Raw genomic sequence first — 24,966 nt, 5'->3', positions numbered from 1 at the left:
TCTGCCTATAATAATCTGACGCAGCTAACTGCAGGGAAGGGAGCCCTGGGGAGAGCATAATGGCGCTCACCTAAGCGTTGATGGCTGAGCTGAGTATGAGAGGGTGTTCAGTGATTGGCTGGCTGAGAAGGGGTGTCCAGGTAGAGGAAGCAGCATGTGTGAAAAGGCACAGGGGAGTAACTAACTCGAGGAACCACAAACAGGAGACACAGCAGAACATACAAAGGAAACGGGATGAAGCTCAAGAGGCAGGGAGTGGCCAGATCACAAAGGGCCTTGGAAACTGCCCAGGAAATTAGATATGGCTCCTAAGGCAATGGGGAGCGACGGAAATATTTTAAGCAGGGAAGTGACATTATTAGATATGCTTTTAAGGGCGACTGCTCAGACCACAGGAATAATGACAATAGCAGACAGGATGAGAATCTGAGTCAAGCCAAAGATGGCAGGGATGGAGGGGAAGGGACAAGTCAGAGAATTATGCTGGAGGGAGACTCTACTTGACAATTTGGTGTGTGAGTGGGGGTTGCTGTTGGACTTGGAAAGAAATAGGGAGACTTCTCTGAGCTAAGAGGAAGGGAGATGAGGATGAAGAGGGAAAAGTCCTACCTGCTTGTAGTAATCCACATAGGTAATCTCAGTGCCATCCCGCTTCTGAAAGGTATGGGTGGGCTTCACTGACCAGTCAATGTCATCGATGCGATAGGTTTTGTTATTGTACCTGGTGAATGCAAGACAGCGTTAAAAAAATTTTTTCCAAATCATACAAGATAAGCAGCTATTTCACTACACTTTGAATTCAAAGTATTCGACTCCAGAATTTCAGAAATTATGAAAGATAATAACACAAGAACACAAGATCACTTTTTAACAAAATGATTAGCTCTTATCTAAGAAGAGAAATAATTAACTCTTCAGTATAAACCCTCCCTGTCAGGTTTCTCCAAGGCTCTTCGTACTTTACAAGGTGACTTTTAAAAAGTGTGATAAACTAGATAAACTAGTCATACAGATCACGACAGGAGGATAAGAAAGCAAGCTTCTCACCCCAGGTGGTGCGGAATTTAACAAGTCCCACCTCTCTGCTATGTAAACCAGAAAAGCAACTTGCAGTGCAACTTCCAAGCCAGACCACAAGAAGGCCAGCAGGTCCTCTAAAAGAAGCACTGTGGACTAGCAGCTGCGCGTGGTCAGCTTTTTCATACTCAGCTTTTTCATCTGCCCATGTTGAATTTGGCGCAATGTGCATCAAGGGAATATTATATATAGACAAACGTAGAGGTCTCAGAGACCACATAATCTTACAGAGAAGATGAGAATGGGCCTATTGTTCTATCCTATAATGTCATAACATGAAATAAAATGGCCATAAAGAGGTGGCTGTAAGCAATGTGCTATTTGAGCAGCACAGGGCGGGAACTGAATCATTTTAACTGAGTGCACAGAAAAGCAGTAACATTTGAGCTAGGCTTTTGTGGAAGCAAAAATTTGAAAGCGGAATTAGGGATGGGGAATCCAGGCAGAGACACTGCAGCAGCAAAGTGCAATCTACTGGGGGTTAAGGGAGAGCAAGAGATAATGCCAGACCACGTCAGACTGTGGACAGTCTAGAACACCACTCGAGAAAGTCTGACCTCGAGACAACTGAGAAGGACCTGGTCTTCTGAACAGGGGGGTGCACTGATCAGATCTGTGCTTAGGCCAACACCCTGATGCTCTTCCTGTCCCCAAATACCATAAATAATTCACTCTCTGGGGAAAAGTTTATTTCAATGCAGGCATTTACCTTGTAAGGACAATGAACCCAATCAGCTGTTTTTCACATGTCTGGGTAAAGCCGGACATGCCAGTTTGGTGGCAGAGACCAGTCATGAATTCCAGGACAGTCTCATTCCGGAGGATTTTATAACTCACATCAGCACTGAACAGGAGCCTGCTTTCAAACTGTGACACCGAAATGGTGAACCCTGGCCAAAGGGACAAGCTTAAACAAACAAATAAAATTTAAGCTATTATATCAGAAAAACAGCAAACATTTTTAAATGGTGATTTTACATTCCCATTTTCTACATTTTTATGAAATAATTTTTTTGTTTAGTCTGATTTCTTCCAGTCGCTAACAAAGAACCCTGGATATTTCCAGCTGGAGTGTCTTTAAACGTATATTCAAGATTAAATATACTCGTATTCCTGTAGAGCAGGGTTTCCCATTTTGGACTGGATAATTCTTCGTTAGGGGCTGTTCTGTGCATTGTAGGATGTTTAACATATCCTGGCCTCTGCCTACTAGATGCCAGTAGTAACCTCCCTGCTGTGACAACCCAAAATGTCTATATAGACATTGCCAAATGTCCCCGAGGGCAAAACTGCCCCTGGTTGAGAAGCTCAGCTAGAGGATTGATACGTTTATGGAGTGATCTTTCCCGGCATAAAAACATCTAGGTTCAGAAAAGCATATTGATTCAGTAGTGAAGACAGTGGACAGACTTAATAATGAGATAAGAAATAATCGAAGTGGTATCCTGTACACACATGCAGCAGAGGCTACTGTTCCTTTCCACATTTATTAATATTATGACTGAAGTCTTACTTAAGAAAAAGGGATGGAAATGGCACGAAAGAAAAGACATTTTTTCAAAATCATTTCAGTTGATATTTCATGGACTTCATTCGCTGTGAAAGTAAGCCAGGCTTCAGGACCAGCACACACACTGAGTGCCCAGTGCAGCTCAGCACACACTGGCCCTGCAAGAATTTCTAATCCAGGTGGAGAGATAAGTGACAGGGAGGAACAGCATGCTTTATACAGACCACTCTAACACACTGAATTAACACATGGAAACCCCGTTTTCCTCCACCTGGCAGAAGGCCAAACACCCTGCCCCATTTTCCATCTGCTGTGCACTTCACCCTTTGTTTATGTGTCTGCCCTTGGGTTACTGGAAACCTCTCTGTCTTGAGCTTGACCACATTATTTGAGTAACAACCCATTCAAGACATAACTGAACACTTTCCCTGCAGCATCTACTTCCCAGGTTAGGGTGAAAATTCTACAAGTGTTCCTAACAGTTCTACCCTTCACTCGGGTAGTTCAGTTGGCTTGTTTGTCTGACCTCTGCTTACCCAGGAATTTCACATCAACCACCCTGCCTGTGCTAACTTCCTGTCAGTAAGAAAACAGAGCACCAACTCTGTGGTGTAACAATACAGTTTATTCTGCTTTCATTACTACTTGTCATTCAGAATCTGAATGCCTTCTAGGATTTACGATCACGATCTAGCACACTAATATAAGAAAACTGGCTAACTTCAGGGTGACATTCACCATTCCATAAAAAACTTGAAAATTAAAAACATCCATTACTTTTCATACCATGGAGTCTCTTACAGGAGGCATAATGGTATCCTACTGCATCGTAAATTATGGTGCTCATATTATAACAATGTCAGAGGAACAGAAAATATAAATAAACCTACTTGTGCTGGGGAATTTCCACGGGCTCCGAAGGCTTATAGAAGTTCCGTCCAATTTGGTACATAGACAACTTTTTTAAGATCCTGCAAGTATACATTTTTTTACTCTTTAGTAAACATCAGTGAATGACAGAGTAATTCTAAGTTTGCACCTATGCTGAACACAATGATAAAAATATGTAGAAAGTACAGAACTCTCATTCTCACAGCACTGGAGGGTTCAGATACTTAAAATACATATGAGTGTGTACTCGTATATGTAAGAATGATCAGTTCTTCATATTTGAGAACGACAACTGAAATTATTTTTATTTGCCTGGGTTTAATTGCAATGACAAATACGCTGTCAGCAATTTCCACTGTGGTTATAACATTCTGGTTAGCATGGGGGGCGGGGGAGGGGCTGAAGCCAGCCATGTCTGAAGGCTCTTTTGGCCTCTTCCCTATTTTGAGATGAGGAGGCTGCTTCTAAGGAGGCTCCTCAAGCTCCCCAGGTGCTACCAATTAACATGGCTGCCTCGTCGGCGACTTATCCTGGTCACCTTTGGAATCTGACACATCACTGACCTGACGCTGCCCAGAGGTTCCAAGTATCACTAAGCCTCAGCCTCCCCATCTGTAAAATGGAGATTCTAATAGTACCTGCCTCAGGGCACTGAAGTGAGGATCCAATAAGACGAACTACAAGGAAAGAGTTCTGTAACTGAAAAGCACCTTCGAAATGTTAGCTGACGTACAATAGTTCCCTCGCCGGAGGGCACACGCAGGACTGGCTTCTGAGGAGCGTTATGCAGTACGAAACTGAGGCCCATGTAAGATCTAAAACCTCTGCAAGAAGTCTGAGTAGAATGAGAAAATAATGTCTCTGGGGGGAGGGGATTCCTTTATGGGCCCTACTCGGCAAAACCCCAAACTCCACTGTGCTCACCCTGTCCAGAGGCCACTGTTGAGCAAAGGGCTCGAATCTTAGGGTTTTTTTTTTTTTTTTTTAACAGATCATCTTATTGATCCACACCAGTAGCACGGAAAACAGTGGTTCACAAGCTTTTGGGTATTCACGTGCCACCCGAGAAGCTTGCTAAAAGTGTGGATTTTCAGGCCCCACTCATGAAATTCTGTTTCCTGGGTCCATTGAGGGACTAGGGAATCTGCCTTTTATCACCCAACCTCCGAGATAATTCTGCATCAGCCTAAAGAACACTGAAAAGCTGAGTCACCGCCTTCCTTCTGCCCCCCAAGTGAGAGCTGAGAGCAGCTGGGAGGAAAACAGTGCCTTCAGTTTCCTAACCCAGAGATACCTAACTATTCAGTCTAGGGGTAGCGGGTAGAAGGAAATACAGGGTATGGGAAAAGGTACACTCCCCGCTACCACTGAGACATCACAACCCTGAGTTCTTTGTCTCAACTCAAAAAATACTGGACAATGACAACTGATGCCAGTTCGAGGCTGTGCTTCACTCCGGTGCACATTATTGCACAGGTTCAGGCAGGCACACGGACCACTGCCCTAAGATGACACTGTTGCTGGCACATGGCCTACCAAATGACTGATAATCTTAAGACCCAGGCTCTATGCCGAAGGCCATCATTAGGCTAAATCCGATTCCCACTGAAGGCACCTTACTTTCTGAAGATGATGCTGAAGACCTGGACGCACACGGGAGAACTTGCCGGCAGCTCCCTCGTCAGAGCGATAGTCATCTTCACAGTCTCGCCTCTTTGAGTTTCACTTGACAATTCTGTGACCTGGGAAAAGAAGGGCTGCGTATGCACTCTACAGGTGACCCCCGAGGGTGCAGAATGGAGATGTGATAAAGCCAGCACAATTTAATTCCCATTAACACAAACAAGACTGCACATGACAGCATGGGAGTAATAATGTAATCAACACACTATGTTTGGAGGGGTTATTTTCTCTGTATCTTGCTAATCCTAGAAAAATGACGTATCTCTCTACTCTATAATTTCTTAATGGAGAATTAAAACCAGACTCAGGGTTTAAAGATTCAACCCAAAGAGAATTCCAGAATAGTGGTTCTCAATGTTTTGTGGGGAGTGGTGGGAGAGAGGCCACAAATTGCTTTGAGAGTCTGATAAAAATTACATTCTCTCAAGAAAATTTCACATCTGTATAAACCACAATGATGTACATAATATAGCCACTTTCAGGGGCGTATGGATACCCAGAAGCCTATTGGGGACTGTCCTGCCCATCCTGGGTGCATGGTTTTCAAATAAACGTCTCTCAAAAGTTTATTTATAAAAGAGAAGAGAGAGAAAGCTAAGGACAGGGGATAGACGAGGGGAAGTAAACATGGAGAGAGAGGAGAAAGTGGTAGAAGTTTAAAAAGATAGGAAATTTGTTTTTATTAATTTTTGAAAAGTCTAGAGAAATCCCTAGGGTTTTTATAATCTGAAACAATGTTCTAACAATATAATGAACGCATGAATGGGTCTCTGTATCAGCTGCCCAACTAAATTTAGAGCTCCTTCCACCAGACAGGGCTTGGTACAGGTTTCTGAAATAAAAGAATGAATGAATCAGTCAATAAAAATCACTGATCGAGGATATTTCAGAAGGGTAAGGAATCAGAAGAGGTCAGTTCATTAGCAAGCATTTATGTTATTGTACCCTTATTTTCTACAGTTAAAATGTAGTTTTTACTATTTAACTACTGTCAGGGTGAACCAAGAACGTAGGGCAGGGATGGCTCATTGCATGGAAACGAAAAGAAACGGGTCCTTTCCCAGGATATGAACTATTTCACTGAGGCAACCTCCTGCTTCAGATAAAACTGCAGAGAAATCAGAGGTGGAGAGCTTCAGGAAGAGCTGCTCAACATCTAGAAGAAGTCTGGCAGGCAGGAGAGGTGAGGGGCGCCACAGAGATTTCCGGACAAAGACTTAAGATAGCAGAAGATGCTGGCTGGCATGAGTGGGGCGGGGGGGGGGGGGGGCGCGGAGAACAGATGGTCCCCACCAAGACCTTTATCCAGCAACAGCATTCCTAACAGCCATCTGCCGTGTTTCCCCGAAAATAAGACCTCACCGGAAAATAAGCCCTAGCATGATTTTTCAGGATGACATTCCCTGAACCTAAGTCCTAATGCGTCTTTTGGAGCAAAACTTAACATAAGACCCGGTCTTATTTTGGGAGAAACACAGTAAGAGCAACCTCTTCAGCGACCTCTGCACCTCCTTCCCCAAACACCAACTCCTTGCTTCCTATGTAGGCTGTTGGACACCACACCCTCCTGTCCCTGCCTGGGCTGCTAGCCTCGGAGTGAGCTGTCACTTTTCCTCCATCCACTATCTAATTGGTTGGCAAATCTTAGCGCTTCTACACCAGCAATGTCTAATTTATTTCAGCTGCTCCAGAAGCCCAGTATTTAGCACGGAGCTGAAGAGCACTTGATTTGGAATTGGACCTCTGCCTCTTGCAGCCTGTGTGATGTGGCGCCAGTCACTTCAACTCTTTTAAGACCTTTCCCCACCTCCAAAATAGAAATGAGTCCAGGGCTCCCTTTAATCTCAAGATTAAATGAGATAATTCAGGGATCTTATCCACAGCAGCACTTTGTATCTTTGTTCAAGACCTTTTGACATCCTGCCCAGGTAATTCCAGTGACACTTTATTAATAATCTTCCCACCTTTTCCTGTCAACCACTCAGTAGGATGTGATCAGAGTAACTGTAATTTAACACGGCTACCATAGAAGCTGTCTCTCAAAGGCTTCAGGGGCCAATGGAGGACACTCCCTCTTCCTCAGGAGGACATTTAAATTTCTCCCGACTTTTGGAGCCACGCTTCTATTCCTTCCTGACTAAATCTGAATGATCAGAAGTTTCTAAAATGTGCCCCTCACTTCCTATCATTGTGCCTTTGCTCCTTCTGGTTCTTCTGTCAAGAAACCCAGCCTCCACCTCCACCCAACAACCCCTTCATTGATCCAAATTCTACCCAAGAAATGAATTAAACATCACTCCCTCTGAAGTGTCCTGCTGGAAACGATCTTGCCTTGCATTAAGCTCTGTACCCAGACTTTAGGCAAGATACTTAACCTCTCAAAGGCTCCAGGGGTGATGAGAGGACTAAATGAGACAAATGGAGCCTGGAAGGCGTAACAGCAGCACCGGTGGTAGGTGGGACAGAACGTTTCGAGCTGTTCAATCTAAGAGAGAAGTGCTGGGGCTAATCCAGAGAACCACCAAGCACAGCACCTAACACCTAGTAAACGCTCAGTAAATGTTAGCATATTAAAACTACTCATTATTATTATGGCACTTATTTCATTCCACTTTGCACTTCATTTATGTGTAGGTAACTTCAGTACTAAATTGAAATTTTTTTGACAGCAAGCGCCTTTCCTTACTGATTTTTGTTTCCTCCCTAGTGGCAGCACCCTGCCAGGTACACAGTAGTCTCTTTCTAAATATAGAATGAATGCATGAGAGTGGCAAATGGATGTGACCAGTGACAGATACCCAGAATGTGGCCACAGATGCACAGATGGGGTCTGTGAGACAGTGGAAGGCCAGGAGGGAACAGGGCTTCTGGAATAGTACCATTTGGGAGTGCAACGAATGAATCATTGGAGGAGCTCTCAACTAAAATAAGCTTCCTATGAAGTATGGAGAGATGGATGGGAGTGCAGGATTACGCCTGAGTCAATATGAAGAAGGCTAGAATTCAAAGGTGAGAATAGCAACATTTTCGTTAGGACACTTTCTTTTTCACTGTCACTGGGTGGCAGGCCATGTTGATAAGGAATAAGACAACACACTTCTGTCTCAACCTAGTAAACCTAGGTTTCTGTCTACACCTAGTATCACCTGTGTCTGGGAAATAAAATCAACAGGCCTGATTTGTCAAACCACGTTTTTACCATCTATTTACTTACCTGCCTCTTCATTAGACTCATCTCCAAGAACAGAAGGTATGTGGCACATATTATATGCTCATTTTGAATGAGAAGTGAATAATATTAATGTATTCCTAGTATCTATAGATTAAAATTTCTCCACTTTGGTTAGGTACATTAAGTAAGCTGGACCATGCAAGAGGGATATATAATAATTTTAATATATCTAAATTTCCAAACTGTTACTACAGATGTATCTATAAGCAAGATAATCTTAAATGACAACAATACACTTGAAATATATATTTAAGTATGAGTGGCCATATTACCACACTGTCAACATCTGGACATATGCTAAAACACTGAAAGATCAATAAAGACTTATGATGAATAAAAATGTTTCCAAATTTACAGGTAGAGATTTTCCAAGCCCTTAAATTTAATCATATGGTATAATTTTAAAGTTCCATATCCAGATGAAATAAACGCTCAAGTAGGCTCCTATAAATCTCAAGATCTCGTAAAAAAATACAGGCCTCAAGAGGACTTAGAAATACATTTCTTGAGGAAATTCACAAAAATTTACATGGAGTCCAGAAATTTACATTTATGCTATTGGTACCATTCTGATCAAAATGTTGAACTAAAGGATTAAGTTTTCCAAGGGATAGAAGCACAACGTTTGCATCCAATGCTCTGTTTTAATTTTTCATACAGAACCTAGTTCTTTTTTCCTTGTAGCGATTTTAATAGTGCTTTAGAAGAAAGCATGTGATGGAGCTTCAAGACCAGTATCTTTGTTTTAGAACTGAAAGTACTGAAGGTATAAAAAATAGATAAAGGAATATGACTCATGCAATTGCCATATCCAGTGGTCACACAATTAAAAATATATTTTTAAGACTGATATCAATAACTCATTACTTCATGGGGGTGGCCGGTTAGCTCAACTGGTTAGAGCGTGGTGCTAATAACTCATTACTTCATAGGATGGGGCAAGTCAGGAAAGAAATGACAATTTTAGCATCAGAGATTGATGTGAAGTTATTCGGACACATGGGAATAATCATGCAGGAGCAAAAATGGACAGTAAATTTGAAGCTCTGAAGCCACAGGATAAATAGTGTTTCTCAAAGTCTTGTCTATTTTGGGAAAAATTGTAAAAGAATGCCTACTTCAAGGACATTTTGCCTAAAACAAGTAGTTGTGAAAACAGTGTTTGTATTACACCTTTTATTTTTAAAATGCCAGAGCATCAGGTTCTTTATTAAGCAATCAATTACTGACCAGGCCTTATTTAGGGAGTGCTTTTGCTCTCAGATGTGGGAACAAGCAAGAAGAAAGGAGTGAGGGAAATACCCATTCGAACTGTCCTGAAAATCAACTAACCTCTTAAATATATATGGATGAGTATAAATATATGCACGTGTGTGCATATTTTAAAAAATAACCATACTATACCTTTTCTTCCAGCTTTTGTGAGAGAAAAAGGATGACACCATCAAATGCTTTTGCTTTGTTGGAAAGTTCCCTATGACTATAAAGCAAAGCAATTCTCATTCTTCTAGATTCTAAATTTGGCGTGTATGTCACATGATACTGGTAAAGCTGCCAGTCCTGGGGCAAATCTAAACTAAAGAGATTTGTGACCAGTTTCACGGGTATTCCACTGGAACCTGAGGAAAACAAATAAAAACCATTTTTTAACAACAACAACAACAATAACAGAATCATTCCATGTTAATATTAATCACAACATTTAAAAAATGTATTTGCATAAGTCAGCACAGCTATTGCTATAAAGCCAGTATTCTTGCTCAGTGACACAAGACAAGCTCTGATAACCTTTAGCCGTATAAACTTAAGGAGTCCTATAAACACACATTTGGGAATTAAAAAGGGGTTGTGCATAAAGCAGGCCTCATAAGAGCAGACACTGACATTCTTATCCCTGGGAGAAGAGAAGCATCTGAATTCAACTTCCTCAGGACTCCTTCCAAAGCTTGCCTTCCAGTTCTGATTCTGTGCAATTCAAACCAGCTCAAATAATATTTTCAGATGCTGCTCTGAAATTATGCTGATCTCAGAGTATAAAGAAACTGTCCCGTTCTTACCATGAATACAACCCCCAACCTCTTGGAAATCCAGATAATCGAGTTAATCATACTTCTGAAAATTCTGAAATAGTTCATTCCATGGTTAGACCGCTCTACAAATCCCAGAGAAGGCCCTCAGAGATTGAGGGGAGGACTGAGGAGAGAGGAAGGAATTACACATCTTTCCTGTGTGAAACAGGGCCATTGGGCTTCTGTTTTCTGCAGGCACAGGAGACCATGTGTGCTTCCAGGAATTCCATCACTTACAAAAATTTTTATTCACCTCTTCTAAGTCTATAGGACAGAATCAGAGATGGCCACGATATATTCCAGATGGTCAGTGCTCAAGATGGCGCAAGTTCCCTTCAGGACAGAATCCAGAAGGGCACAAATGAGGTATTTCTCATCTCTCCTTGAAGGGAATTATCCAGTGCTTGTCTTATAGAAAAGAATTATATCAAACAATGGAAGAAGTGGAAACATGAGCGCCTGAGGTGATGAGAAAGAAAAAGTATCATATATGCCTTAGTATTTCCTCAGCTTCTACCTGTGGTATAACATCTGTTAGGAGCAAGGAATTATTGTGCTATTTTAATTAAACAAAAGCTTTCGTTTGTTCTTTCCAGATCCTGAGGAAATAACAACATATTTTGGCTGCTCATATTAGGACAAAGAGAAGTCATCCTAGAATGTCAGAGCTGGAAGATCCTCCGAGATCCTCTACACCAGTATTTGCAAACTAATCATGACTCCCCCCACCAGCACTGTAGTTATGAAAGTACATGAGGTAAACCATCATTTTCATGAAAACACACAACTGAACTGGGTCAGAGACACTTCCACCCAGTTAGGGCAAGCACTGTTTCATGAAACCTGTTTCAACTGTGTGTGTATAGTTTGTGTATGCTGGATAACAATATAGCTACTTCTTATTTTACTGCATGGTTTTTAAAAGTTTGAAAAAGACTGATCTGTATCAGGGAGTCTTAACTTTTGAGAGGGACTCTCAAAGCCTTTTGAGGATCCAATGAAAACAACAGACCTACTTCCCTGAAAATGCTATTCCCACAATTCTGGGTGCAATTTCAGGGGAGAGGCTGTAATCTGGGTTAAGAATTACAGAACGAGGCCACATTTTTCTTTTTACAGCTGAAGTAGAAAGGTGATTATTCCCATACAGGAAAAGGACTAGGAAAGAGACAAAACATCTTTTTTAACCCCTACCCCAGTTTTAAAGAGAAAATGTTTTCAATGAGTGAAATGTGGAAGCATTTGAGATCTTGCCCCCCAGCATGGCATGAGCTTGGCTCAAATAAAGTTTCATTAAAAAAAAAAAAAGTGAACTGCAGTTTTGGGGAAATGTTATTATTTCTATTAATAAAAGATATTTAAGGCTAAAAGAACTATGTCTAGATAATGCCTTGAATATAGATGTTTAATAAATATCTATTAATTATATGCACTCATTTATTTTAGATCTAGAAATTAAAATTACTTAAGCAAGATCTGGTAACATTAAAAAAGTAAGTTACATGAAGACCAGGTACCTGTTTTGCAGTCTCTCACATGGGTCAATTTCTCTCTGGTACACACACCCAAATCCATTAAGTCTCGTCTGATTTTCCCACCTCTTTCCATGAAGGTACAACCAGCATCATCTGAAGATATGTTATCTTTATCTAAAATATGAAGAAAACACCGTAATACCTCATTTTATTCTAGTGATATTGTTTACAACTACTATATCAAAAAAATGCATCTACAACCAAAACTCAGATTTTTGTGGTTTTTAATAAAACTGGTCCACATTGCTGAAAATAGTCATGATTATATACTGACGTCTTTAGCCTAAAAATTGAAAATTGTAAAGGAAGCATAGCATGTTTTGTTAGAAATAATAGACCCAAGTTAGCCCCACTTCCTAACATTGTGGTCTGGTCTGACTCTCCTCTTAGCTAAGGAGCTAGCTCTATCTCCCTATGTCCCATCCCACACCCACTTCGGGAGGGTACTCTCCCTCCTACAGCTCTCATGTAACACCATGAAGTTGTACAAGGTCTGACAATTAAGTTCGCGAACTTGTTGCTAACCTTTTTTTATATCAGAAGGATTGTTCGTTATGAATTTGTACCAAATGGACAAACAATTAACCAAAGTTTACTATTTGGACGTGCTGAAAAGTCTGCATAAACAAGTTAGTCAAAAACGACCTGAACTTTTCGCCAACAATTCATGGCTCTTGCATCACGACAATGCACCACTCACACAGCACTGTCTGTGAGGGAGTATTTAACCAGTAAACAAACAACTGTACTGGAACACCCTTCCTACTCACCTGATCTGGCCCCCGGTGACTTCTTTCTTTACCTGAAGATAAAGAAAATACTGAAAGGAAGACATTTGGATGACATTCAGGACCTCAAGAGTAATACGACGACAGCTCTGATGGCCATTCCAGAAAAAGAGTTCCAAATTGCTTTGAAGGGTGGGCTAGGTGCTGGCTTTGGTGCATAACTTCCCAAGGGGAGTACTTTGAAGGTGACCGTAGTGATATAGGACTTTTTCTAGGATGAGTCTGCAAACTTAATTGTCTGACCTTGTAGACTAAGACCATCCACACCAACTTCTGCACAGGTTGGGGCTGAATCTCTCACCTTTCCCATCACAAGAAGAGAAATGCCCAAAACACACTGCCGTAAGGCTTTATGCTAGATCATTCCCTTGAGAACGAAAGCCAGCATTTCACCTTGGGGCATAACCACTCACGGTTAGGTTCTAGAGAATATGCAATTAAAATGCAAACGAGAATTTTCTGCTTAAACGAGTACAACGAGATGTTGATTTTTTAGATACAACCTAGGCACTCTAAAGATAACATGACAATGTAAAAATACAGAATAGTACAACAAAGTAACATGACTCACAGTGTGACGCTTTTCCAGAACTCTGACTTGACCGCTGTCCTTCAATAGAGTCACTGGATGCAACTAAGCCAAATGGCGGCATCACCTGCTCCAAACTGCTGTTCACACCCTTTTCAGTGGAGTCTGAGCCTTCCAGGAAAATTTTAAAATTTATTTAATTTTTAAAAATTATCCTCACTAGATTATCCATATTATTCACTGCTCTTGGTTTCAAAAGATGTTGGGTGGTTTCTAAAAATTCAGTCTACCATAGAATGGTAGTTGCCAGAGGCTAGGAGAAGAGGGAAATGGCGAGTTTTTGTTTCACAAGTACAGAGCTTCAGTTTTGCAAGATGAAAGAAGTCCTAGAGATGGATGGTGGTGATGGTTGCTGAACAATGTGAATGTCCTTAGTGCCACCGGACTGTACAATTAAAAATGGTTAAAAGGGTAAATTTCACGTTATGTATATTTTGCCACAATAAATAAATAAATAAATAAATAAATAAATAATTACTGAATCTACCCTCAAAGGATGAAGGGTTTCCATCACTTCATAGTCACGAGAATGTGCAGCAAACATGGAAAGAAAAGTCCCAAGGAGAAGCTGGGTTAAGGTTTGAACGGGGGCAGGAGTGTTGAACCTGACGCACTGGCTCTCGGAGCAGGTCTTCTGAGGGACCGCATTCACTTCTGTGACTTCAGATCACAAAGGGTACTTGCGCAGAGTTAGGAAAACCCCAGTGGAGAACAAGACAGCCAAAGTGGGTGGGAGGACTGATGATCCTAAGAGTCTGGAAGAACCTGAGTGCTTAGAGCTTACACGGTATTAGCACTTGATCACTCAACTTCACCTGGTCAGAGCAAAGGAGATGAGATGGCTAACAGATTTCGGCAGTGGTTTTGGGCTGAATTCAACAATATTCCTATGTTGAAGTCCTAACCCCTAATATCTCAGAATGTTACTGTATTTGGAGACAGACTCTTTAAAGAGGTAGTTAAGTTAAAATTAGGATGGGGCCTAATCCAGTATGACTGGTGTCCTTATAAGAAGAGATTAGGGCACAGACAAGTACAGACGGGAGACCATGTGAAGGCACAGGAAGAAGATAGCCATCTACAAGCCAAGGAGAGAGGCTTTGAAGAAATCCACCTTTCAGACGCCTTCATCTTGGACTTCCAGCCTCCAGAATTATGAAACGTACATTTCTATTATTTAAGCCACCCAACTTGTGCTTTGTCATGGCAACCCTAGCAAAGTAACGCCTTGGGTATACCAACTCACACTGTGATAGCAGCTACTTGGAGTAGCATGTTGCCAAGAATCCTGAGGCCAGATATGGATTTACAAGGAAAAGAGCTACCAAATGGTGACATTTACCACAGATGGGGAAGGAAGGAGAGAGCAGTGGCAGCAGGCACGCCAGGTTTCTACCATCCCTGCAAGGTGATGACACTGACATTTACATGTCATACAGAATTTTAAAATGTTTTTTCAAAAATTATTGAGTGAACACAAAGAACCCAAACACTAGCTTCCTGATGTCTGCAGATTCCCAACTGCCAACCACCGTCAGGAAATTCAGCAGCAGACTCTGTGTTTGGGAGTCCCAAGGAAACACAACAAACACAGGGGATCCTTCAAGAAAAGGTAACTGGGATGCTCAAGAAGTGACCCGGGGGCTGTAAGGTTTAGTAGTCACTCCTGTTCCATTCAGATGGAATGGAACGGAATGGAACAGACTATCGTACTTACATTGCTGTGAAATCCCGCTTGTTCCCACGAAGCCACGGTTAGATAATGCTTCATTATTACTAGGATCAACAGATGGAGGCTAAAATGGACAAAAAAAAGTTTTGGTCAGATATGAGATGTTCATTCATAAACCAAAATGTCATAATAAAATAAGACCAAGGCATGTCCTAAGTCATTAAATTGCCATGAACTAACATTAACAGGTAAAATGCTTAAGAAATAAGAGATTGTCCATTCTAGAAAAAAGGATAAGAACAAGCAATAGTTCTCCCCATTCATCAGACTTTGATTTCAGTACCAACTGTGAGCCAGATACAGCCATTAGACCCTGGAGGTATAAAGAGGCAGAGATGTGATCCTATCAACCAGGGAGCTCATTAAAGGAAATGGGGTACACATGAGTATCACCTCACGCTTCCATGGCCCACAGACACGGGGCCTCCGATGTGAACATGTTTGTAGCAAGAAATAAATTGAAACAAAAACTCATAGACACAGACAATAGTTTAGTGGTTACCAGAGGGTCAGTGGTAGAGGAGGGTAAACAGGGTCAAATATATGGTGATGGAAGAATGGACTCTGGCTCGTGAACACACAATGTTATATATATAGATGACGTATTACAGAATTGTACACTTGAAACCTATGTAATTTTGCTAACCATTGTCACCCCAATAAATTTTAATAGAAACAGAAAGAAACTGAGCCCAGAGGATCTGGGTCACCAGCTCAGGTGATGACTGTCCTGAATAAACTAGTCCAAATTAGTTCACAAGTGACAGGGAGCCATGAATTTTTTTTTCCCACAGTAATTACTTCTCTTTGTTCAAGAAGGAATATATCTTGTCCTGCTAGAAAATGCATGAAGTCAAAAGAAGACGTTTTCGTGAGAGTAAAGGCATAAAGACCACGGGATACTCACTTCCGTACTTTTGGTCTAAGAGATTTCTCCAAATACTAAAGAGTACAAGTAACATCACTCAAAAGTTATTCATTTGATGGTCAATCCATTCCAGCTGCCTGAGTCTAACAAGGAGCCCTACCTACCCACAGTGGCTGCTCAAGAAACAGTAGTTGAATCAAAACTGTATCTGTATCTGACATTACTTATATTTATATATGAATTAGCAAGAGGAATCGTATTAAATTATATACCATATAATGGTACTACTGAAGCTACAGCAATTTTTACCAGAAGACTTAACCCCAAATCAAGTAACCAAAATTGAGAAACTAGCAGAGGACACACTTGCCTCCAATTTTCAGTCCTCTTCACTGGCCAAAATATCTACCTTAAAAATCTTACTCAGAATAAGACCCCAGAAGAAAAAATAAAAAAATGAGAAACCCTGGAAAGACTCAAAGTTCAGAGAGACGATAATCCACTACTTCCTAGGAGAGAGGAAGAGAGATCCACAGAAGGCAGTAGCCATGAAGGAGAAAGGTAGGAAGGAAAGGTAGGGAGGGGAGGAGGAGGGAGAGGGGGAGGAAGAAGAAGAGGGGGAGCGGGAACGGAACGGGGGGGACGGGGGGGGGGGGAGGGAGGAAGAGAGAGAGAGAGAGGGAGAGAGAGAGAGAGAGGGAGGGAGGGAGGAGGGAGAATGTCCCCTTGTACGCACCCACTGCGAGGATTGGGGGCGCCCCATTTCCACCGCGCTGGGGCTGCGGGCGATGCCTCTCGCTCTCACGCGGGCCCGTCCACTCATGTTCCGGATGAGCCGAGTGACTTCCAACGCAGCAAAGTGCCAAGTAGTCTTTTTTTCTATTGGTATCCAAATGGCACGGCTGTGACTGGAGATGGTAGTTCTCTGGCCCCTAGGCTGGAAACGACCGGCGTCCGATGCCTGGGCGGACAGAGCACGCACAACCCGCGGGTTCCAATGGGGGTGGGAGGAGAGCAGTGGAGAGAGCGTGGGCTGGGCTGGGCGGGGCGGGGCGGGGGCGTGGGCAAGGGCCCAGGCTCCCCTTTTCTTTCCACCCCCCTACCCAAATTTGGCATTATTCAGCTCCCTAGTTTTTTGCTCATCTTATGTGTGTAAGGTCGCATCAAACTTTTTCAGTTTGTATTTTCTGCTCAAGTGTGGGTAAGCACTTCCTCATCTATGTGATACCATATAAGACCCGGTCTTATTTTGGGGGAAACACGGTAGCTCTGGAATTTTCCATTCTGTGAATTGTCTGTTTATGTACCTTGTTTTTAAAATTGCGCTACTCGTGTTTTCCTTTGTGATTTGGAAGAAGTTTTATATATTTTTTGACATTGCAAATATCCATTCCCAATCTATCACTGTTTAATTTTGACTGAAGTCCTTTATCTAACAAGGTATGTACTCAAATATACCAACTTTTAATTTTATGATTTGTCTTTTCTGGGTCTTCTTGAAAGAAAATTTTCCCTGCCCTATGATTACAAGGATATTATATGGCATTAAATATCTCGTAGCCTTCAGGAATATGTATGGACACAATGCTAGATGTTTCCATCTGTTCAAATTCCCTTTAGATCCTTTAGTAGCATTTAAATTATTTTTCATAAAAGTCCGGTGTATTATTTAATTTCTGGAAATTTTATAGTGTTTTGTTTTTGTTGTATTTCCTCATTAGTTATTCCTTGTTATAGCCACAAAATACTGATTTTTATAAGTTGATATTGTTTATCGAATTTGCTGAACTCCTTAGTTCTTATAGCTTCTCTTCTGATTTCATTTGAGTTTGAATGTAGATGATTAGACCACAAATAATAACAATTTTATTTCATCCCTTCTTATTTTTCTTTTTCTTGTCATGTTGGTCGAGCTTTCCTGTACAATGTTGAAAGTTACTGTGACAGCTGGCATTCTTGTCTTCACCATGTTATTAAGGAAACTACCTCTGAAATGCCTTCATTTTGTTTGCTGTTTGCTGTAAATATCTGGTTTATCGTGTTTATCATTTTAAGGAAGCTCCCTCTATTCCTAGTTTTCAAAGATTATTTTAACCATAAATATGTGTAGAACTTCATTAAATACTACTGAGGATCAATTGAAAAGCTTGTGCTAAGGTTATAGGCATAGGACAGACAGTTCATCAGAGTTAGGTGGGGTCCATCAGGATGGGCAATAGGTGGGTAAAATGTGGTGGACGTATAGAGTGGAATACTAGGCCAGCAGTCACGAACAATGACTTAGAGATACATTCAGCGGCATGAATAGATCTTTACACATTGTGTTGAATGAAGAAAAAGCAAGAAAAGATTGACATCTATACTATGGCAAAGCACCACGTTAAGTTTTAAAACATTAGGGACATATGTACTTGGATATGTACTAATTTTTTCAAGTAAGGATTTATACCCAAGGATATCCAACAGGTATAATAAATTGAGTACCTATATAAGGGAGAAAAATAGGAGTGGGAATCGGAGAAATGAAAGGGAAAGCAAAATATCATACAATATAGAACTTGCATAGACCCATGAGAACCATGTGTAATGAACTGAAGAATACGGTTCATTCAACTTTCTGTACTTAAGGTCCTACAATTAAATAACTATTACAGCAAATGTCCAGAGAAAGAAAAACTCCCACTATGTACTAGATGTTAACTGCTTAACCATTGTGATGGAAATCTTCCCTAACGTTATCTGCCTCCTGATCTACAGTGAATGCTCTAACGGTCAATTAACTCCTTCTGGATATCTGAACTTACAAGCATTGACTATTCTGAGCTGCAGAGATGTATCTATTTGTTTACACAGAAACCCATTGTGCTCCAGAAAAGGATTTAAATAAAACTAGAGGGAAAATGGTTACATTGGAGAGCTTCTCTGTTCCCTAGTTCCTCCCTAGTTCTCTACTCCTTAGGTTTGCACTTTCCTCACCCCAGCACTCTTTCCCTGGGAAAATCTATCCATCTCCATCAGGAAGCCCCACCCAAGGACCAGAGGGTCAATTTTGATTTTCTTTGGCCCTAGTACTTTTACCTTGGTGGGAACCTTCTTCAATTAAAAAAAAAAATGTATATTAGAAATTATATCTTACAAATTAGATGGTATAAAAATGAATATATTTTAGATTCCACATATAAGCGAAACCATATGGTGTTTGTCTTTCTCTATCTGACTTATTTCACTTAGCATAATACCTTTTAGGTTCATCCATGCTGTCACAAATGGCAAGATTTCATTCTTTTTTATTGCTGGGTAATAGTCCATTGTATAGCTATACCACATGTTCTTTATCCATTCCTAGAAACAGAGACCAAAGGGATGGTTACCAGAAGGGAGGTGGTTGGGGTAATGGGTGAAAAAGGTGAAGGGGAATATAGTCAATAATATTGTGATAAGTTTGCACAGTGACAAATGATTCCTAGAATTAGTGGGGTGATCACATTGTCAGGTATAAAAATCTCCAATCACTATATTGTATACCTGGAACTAATACAACTAATATAATATTGTATAGCAACTATACCTAAATTAAAAAAATATTCACTAGCCTCAATAAAATAAGAAAAATGTATGTTATATTATAAATAATTTTCTTCTACATCAGATTTTTTCTCTTCTGATTTTAAAGGAAATTAAAACATTTTCAAGCACCCCCAAAAGTACGGTGGGCCTTAGGCACTGTGCCTGCTGTGTCTACTGCATGAGGCAGTCCTGCTCTGACCTCCATATGCATTTCCCAGATCGAATGATGTGACGTGGAAGCATAGTCAGGGGCTACATCAGGAAGCTCAGGAAAGATCCTCGACTTCCAGTCCCCACGGAAGCGTACAGGAGGATCCACTTAGGGTGGATTCTAAGCTCAAGATCAATAGCCAAGGGTATATGTGGGTCTCCGGGTCAGAGTTCCTTTGCAGTATTGTGTTTCCCTGAAAATAAGACCTAGCCAGACAATCAGCTCTAATGTGTCTTTTGGAGCAAAAATTAATATAAGACCCGGTCTTATGGTAAAATAAGACCTGGTTTTGATATGATATGATATGATATATGATATGATACCCAGTGTTATTTTACCGTAATATAAGACCGAGTCTAAAATTAAAATTGAAAATTAGATTCTGCTCCTAAAAAAGTTTGAAAACAACCCATATAGGCTTTTCTCTTACTTTGGGGCAAGAAACTACCTAAACAATGAGTTCTCGTGTGTTAGAGAAACTTATTTTATTTATTTGGTTACTTGCTTATTTTTTCTTCCTTCCATATGGTTCCACCATGAGGATTTGAACTTCGAGTGTCACTACTTTATCCCCAGCAACTAATCAGGGCCCAGCAGTTGGGAAAATAGTTGTTGGATGCTTGAAGATGCTTGAAGATCATGAGAAAATTCCCCTTAGTTTCTTCCTCTCTCCTTTATGTTGTCCTACCACTTCACACTTTTCCATAAAGAAATTTCATTTCAACTCTTTAATCATCTTTCCCTAATGACTCAGTAATTTTGGCAATTATGGGAACAGAATACGAGTTAAAGACAAAAATTGTTATTACAATGCGTTATGATATCTAGAAATCAACTTGAATCTTGCTTACGTAGTTCAACTTGCTCACTGCTTGGAGTCTAGGTAGTAGACTAATGTACTTAATAAATAAAGCAAGATAGTATAACCATAATCCCAAAAGAATGAAAAGGGAATTTCAAGCAGAATGGCAGGTTGCTAAAGTTGATGTCTAAATAATTGTGGTTTATGGTATATACTACATGCTTATAGAATTACGGGGCAATAAATAACCTTTATAAATCTTTAAAGAAGGAATCGAGTTGTGTATGACTAATTTCCAAGAGTGCTATGTAATACTTTTGATTATTTTATTATGAAATAATGAAAAAAAAGTTTAGAATTTTATTAGTCATTCCAGAGGACTGCTGGCAAATAAAGTATTTTCAAATAGAACAAAGCAGATGTACTGATTAAAGACATTCATTTCCTTTGGCTTCAAGAGGAGTTTATTTGTCAAGGCTGGTGGAAAGAATATAATATAGAAAAGTATAAAAAGAAGGAGAAAATGGATTTTTTAATTGTAAACTTTGAAAATGGCATCTGAATTACTGAGGATTTTCCATTCAATTATGTATGAAGCATGATAAATAGATGCTCATTTAACAGTGTAACTCAGAAAATACTGCAGAGTGTTTATGTCCTAAAAATGCAAATGGACTATTTGTGACAACATGGATGGATCTTGAGATTATAATGCTAAGCGAAATAAGTCAGACAGAAAAAGCAGAGAACCATATGATTTCACTGATATGTGGTATGTAAACCAAAAACAACAAAAGAACAAGACAAATAAATGAGAAACAAAAACTCATAGACACAGACAATAGTTTAGTGGTTACCAGAGGGTCAGGGGGCAGGAGGTTGGTATATGAGGGTAAGGGGGATCAAATATATGGTGATGGAAGGAGAACTGACTCTGGGTGGTGGACACACAATGGGATTTATAGATGATGTAATACAGAATTGTACACCTGAAATCTATGTAACTTTACTAACAATTGTCACCCCAACAAACTTTAATTAAAAAAATGCAAATGGACATGTCACTCAGTAAAAATAGAGAGGTACTTTGTAGTCAGTCTTCCTGATTTGCTTTACAGATTGAGAATTAGAGAGCAAAGCTGCCTGTGCTACTATGAACTACTCACCCTAATCTCATATCAATCCATTTCAATAAAAGAATAACAGGACTTGCCTATTTATTTGTATGGAGTAGTCTACTCTAGGCTTCCTCAGTGTCCTGATCCAAAACAGCAGTATTAACTTAAAACCAAGGATAGCACCATGCAAAGTTGGCACATTGGCCATTTCAGGGTAAGAATATCTCATGCACTGCTGTGGGATTGCAGATTGGTGCAGCCACCATGGAGATCAGTATGGAGGTATCTCAAAAAACTGGAAATGGAACTACCTTAAGACCCAGCAATTCCACTCTTAGGTATCTATCCAGAGAATTCCAAAACGCTAATTAGAAAAAATTTATGCACTCCTATGTTTATTGCAGCACTATACACAATAGCCAAGACATGGAAACACCAAAATGTCCATCGGTAGATGACTGGATTAAGAAACTGTGGTACATTGATACAATGGAGTATTACTCGGCCATAAAGATGAATGAAATCTTACCATTTGCAACGATATGGATGGACCTAGAGAACATGATGCTAAGTAAAATAAGTCAGACAGAGAAAGACAAATACCATATGATCTCACTTATATGTGAAATCTAAAGAATAGAATAAATGGACAAACTAATCAGAAACAGTCTCAGAGATATAGAGAACAAACTAAGGGTTGCTAGATGGGAGGGGGGTGGGAATGAGGGAGAAGGTGAGGGGATTAGAAAGCACAGTGGGTAACCCCAATTGCCATGGGGATACGAAAGACAATTTGGGGAATATAATCAATAATGTAAAGACTATGTAGGGTATCTGATGGACACTTGTCTTATTAGGGGGACCACTTCATGGATGGTGTAGGTGCCTGACCACTGCAGTGTACACCTAAAGCTGAAGCTGAATAATAATGAATGTCAACTATAATTTAATATATATAGTCACAGGATGTGGAGTACAGCAGAGGGAATAGAGTCAGTGGAACTGTAACAGCTATACACGATGTCGGAGGGGTAGTAGATGGGGGAGGGGATTGTCACTTTGTGAGGGGTGTAAATGTCTAACTATTACATTGTTTTGTACACCTGAAACTAAAAAAAAAGAAAGAAAGAAAATAGAATATCTGAAACCATTTCCTTCCCAGTACATCAAGTAAAAGGACAGTAGTATTGTCAGACATTTAAACAACAGAGAAGAAGAATGTGGCAGTAGCACCGAAGGCAACAATAAAATAATAATTTCTTCTTATTTCTTAGGATATAAAAACCTGAGAGAATAGGGTTAAGTGGCACAGTTCAAGGTATAAACTTTAAAAACTAAAGTTTTACCATACGGATCCAGCAATGGCATTCATTGGTATTTACTCGAAAGAGTTGAAAACTTCCCACACAAATATTTATAGCTGCTTTATTCATAATTGACAAAACTTGGAGACAACCAAGATGTCCTTCTATAGGTGAATGGATAAATGAACTGTGGTACATCCAGATTATGGAATATTAGTCAGTGCTAAAAAGAAATGAGTTATCAAGTCATGAAAAGACTTGGAGGAACCTTAAATGCACGTTACTAAGTGAAAGAAACCAATCTGAAAAGGCTACATGCTGTGTGACTCCTACCCTATGACATTCCAGAAAAGGCAAAACTGTAGAGACGGTAAAAAGATCTGGTTGCCAGGGGTTATGGGTGTGGGAGAAACAAATACGTGGAACAGAGAGGATATTTAGGGCAGTGAAACCACTCTGTATGAAACTATAATTGTAAATACATGCCATTATACATGTCCAAATCCATAAAACATGCAATACCAAGAGTACAACCTTATGTAAACTATACAGACTTTGGGTGATTATGGTACGTCAACGTAGCAAATATACCATGCTAGTAGGAGCTATTGATATGAGGGCAGGCAGTATGTGGGAAATCTCCGTACTTTCAATTTTCCTGTGAACCTAAAACTGCTCTAAAATATAAAGGCTAATATATATATATATAATATATACTATATATTATATACATATATATTATATATGTAACATATATTATATATATTTCAATATATATATTATATATGTATATGTGTATATACATATATTATATATATTATATACTATATACATATATAATATACATTATGTGTGTAATATATATGGTAAAGATCTTGTATATAGAATATAGAAAGATTTAATGGAATACTCTTCAGCAATAAAAAGGAACGAATTACTAATGCACGCAACAATAGAAAAGTCTCAAATGCATTATGTTAAGCAAAAGAAGCCAGATTGAAAGGTTACATACTACTCAGTTTCATTTATGACATTTTAGAGAAAGCAAACTATAACAACAGAAAACAGATCATTGGTTGTCAAGAAATGGAGGTGGTGGGAGCTGTGTCCAAAGAGGCATGAGGAAAATTTAGGGGATGATGAACTTGGTTCCTAGATCCCGAAATGCCATTGGCAGTGCTGCACTGCCAATCACCAGAATCACTGAATTAATTGAACTAGCTAAATTTCATTAGGCTTCAGATGTCCAAATGGAACTTGGTAAACTGAACACGTGGGACTTTTATCCGCTCAAAAGTCTGTGAAGACAGGAAACACTGGCAAAGGCCGTATCTCCTCTTTGGGATTTATTCTGGGCAAACTAAACTAATGCCTTCAGTGGTTCCCCTCACTTTTAGAAAACAATCCAAAGTTCTTATTCCCAAGTTCAAGGCTCTTAATGATCAGACCCTGCTCTTCTCTCCAGAATCACCTCTTAGACTCCTCACCTCCTGCCCCCAGCACTCTCTTGTCTTCTACCGTGTTTCCCCGAAAATAAGACCTACCCAGAAATTAAGCCTCAGTTAAGATCCTCAGCCAGATGGACCCATTTAGTACGTTATGACGATGTTCCACAAGAAGATGACATGACTTTGAATAAATGTAGGTTGTTGTACATGAAAAAAATAAGACATCCCCTGAAAATATGCCCTAATACATCTTTTGGAGCAAAAATTAATATAAGACCCAGTCTTATTTGGGGGGAACACAGTAGTCCTGTTCCTCTAACCTACGACATTCTTTCACACACATGGGTTTTTCCCATGTGAGCTCCTCCCAAATAGATATCTCTTATACTCATATCTCATGTGTACTAACTCCTCTTCATACTGAAAAACTCAAGATTCACACAGACTTTTCTAGATCGGGGACATCTTCCCTCATTCCACTCACTCTCCACACCCAAGTTGAATTAGATACCCCTTACCTATGCTCCCATTATGCTCCATAC

General features: G+C 40.1%; 1 protein-coding gene across 1 annotated transcript in view; it reads right to left on the bottom strand.

Moving 5' to 3' along the window:
• PIWIL4 (piwi like RNA-mediated gene silencing 4) overlaps positions 1-16,964 on the bottom strand; it is a 44,298-nt gene extending 27,334 nt beyond the window's left edge. Inside the window, exons 1-9 of the mRNA XM_033119164.1 lie at positions 16,711-16,964; positions 15,092-15,170; positions 13,357-13,485; positions 11,980-12,111; positions 9,798-10,012; positions 5,099-5,220; positions 3,478-3,558; positions 1,787-1,984; positions 610-721 (exon numbers count right to left, since the gene is read on the bottom strand). Coding sequence (XP_032975055.1) covers positions 610-721; positions 1,787-1,984; positions 3,478-3,558; positions 5,099-5,220; positions 9,798-10,012; positions 11,980-12,111; positions 13,357-13,485; positions 15,092-15,170; positions 16,711-16,797 — 1,155 coding nt within the window. The 5' untranslated portion in view covers positions 16,798-16,964. The remainder of the gene's footprint in view (positions 1-609; positions 722-1,786; positions 1,985-3,477; positions 3,559-5,098; positions 5,221-9,797; positions 10,013-11,979; positions 12,112-13,356; positions 13,486-15,091; positions 15,171-16,710) is intronic.
• Positions 16,965-24,966: the final 8,002 nt, after the last annotated feature.

Source organism: Rhinolophus ferrumequinum, chromosome 11, assembly GCF_004115265.2.
Source record: "Rhinolophus ferrumequinum isolate MPI-CBG mRhiFer1 chromosome 11, mRhiFer1_v1.p, whole genome shotgun sequence".
Lineage (NCBI taxonomy): Eukaryota > Metazoa > Chordata > Mammalia > Chiroptera > Rhinolophidae > Rhinolophus > Rhinolophus ferrumequinum.
Note: the sequence above shows the minus strand (reverse complement) of the source record. Positions and strands in the feature narration are given on the sequence as shown.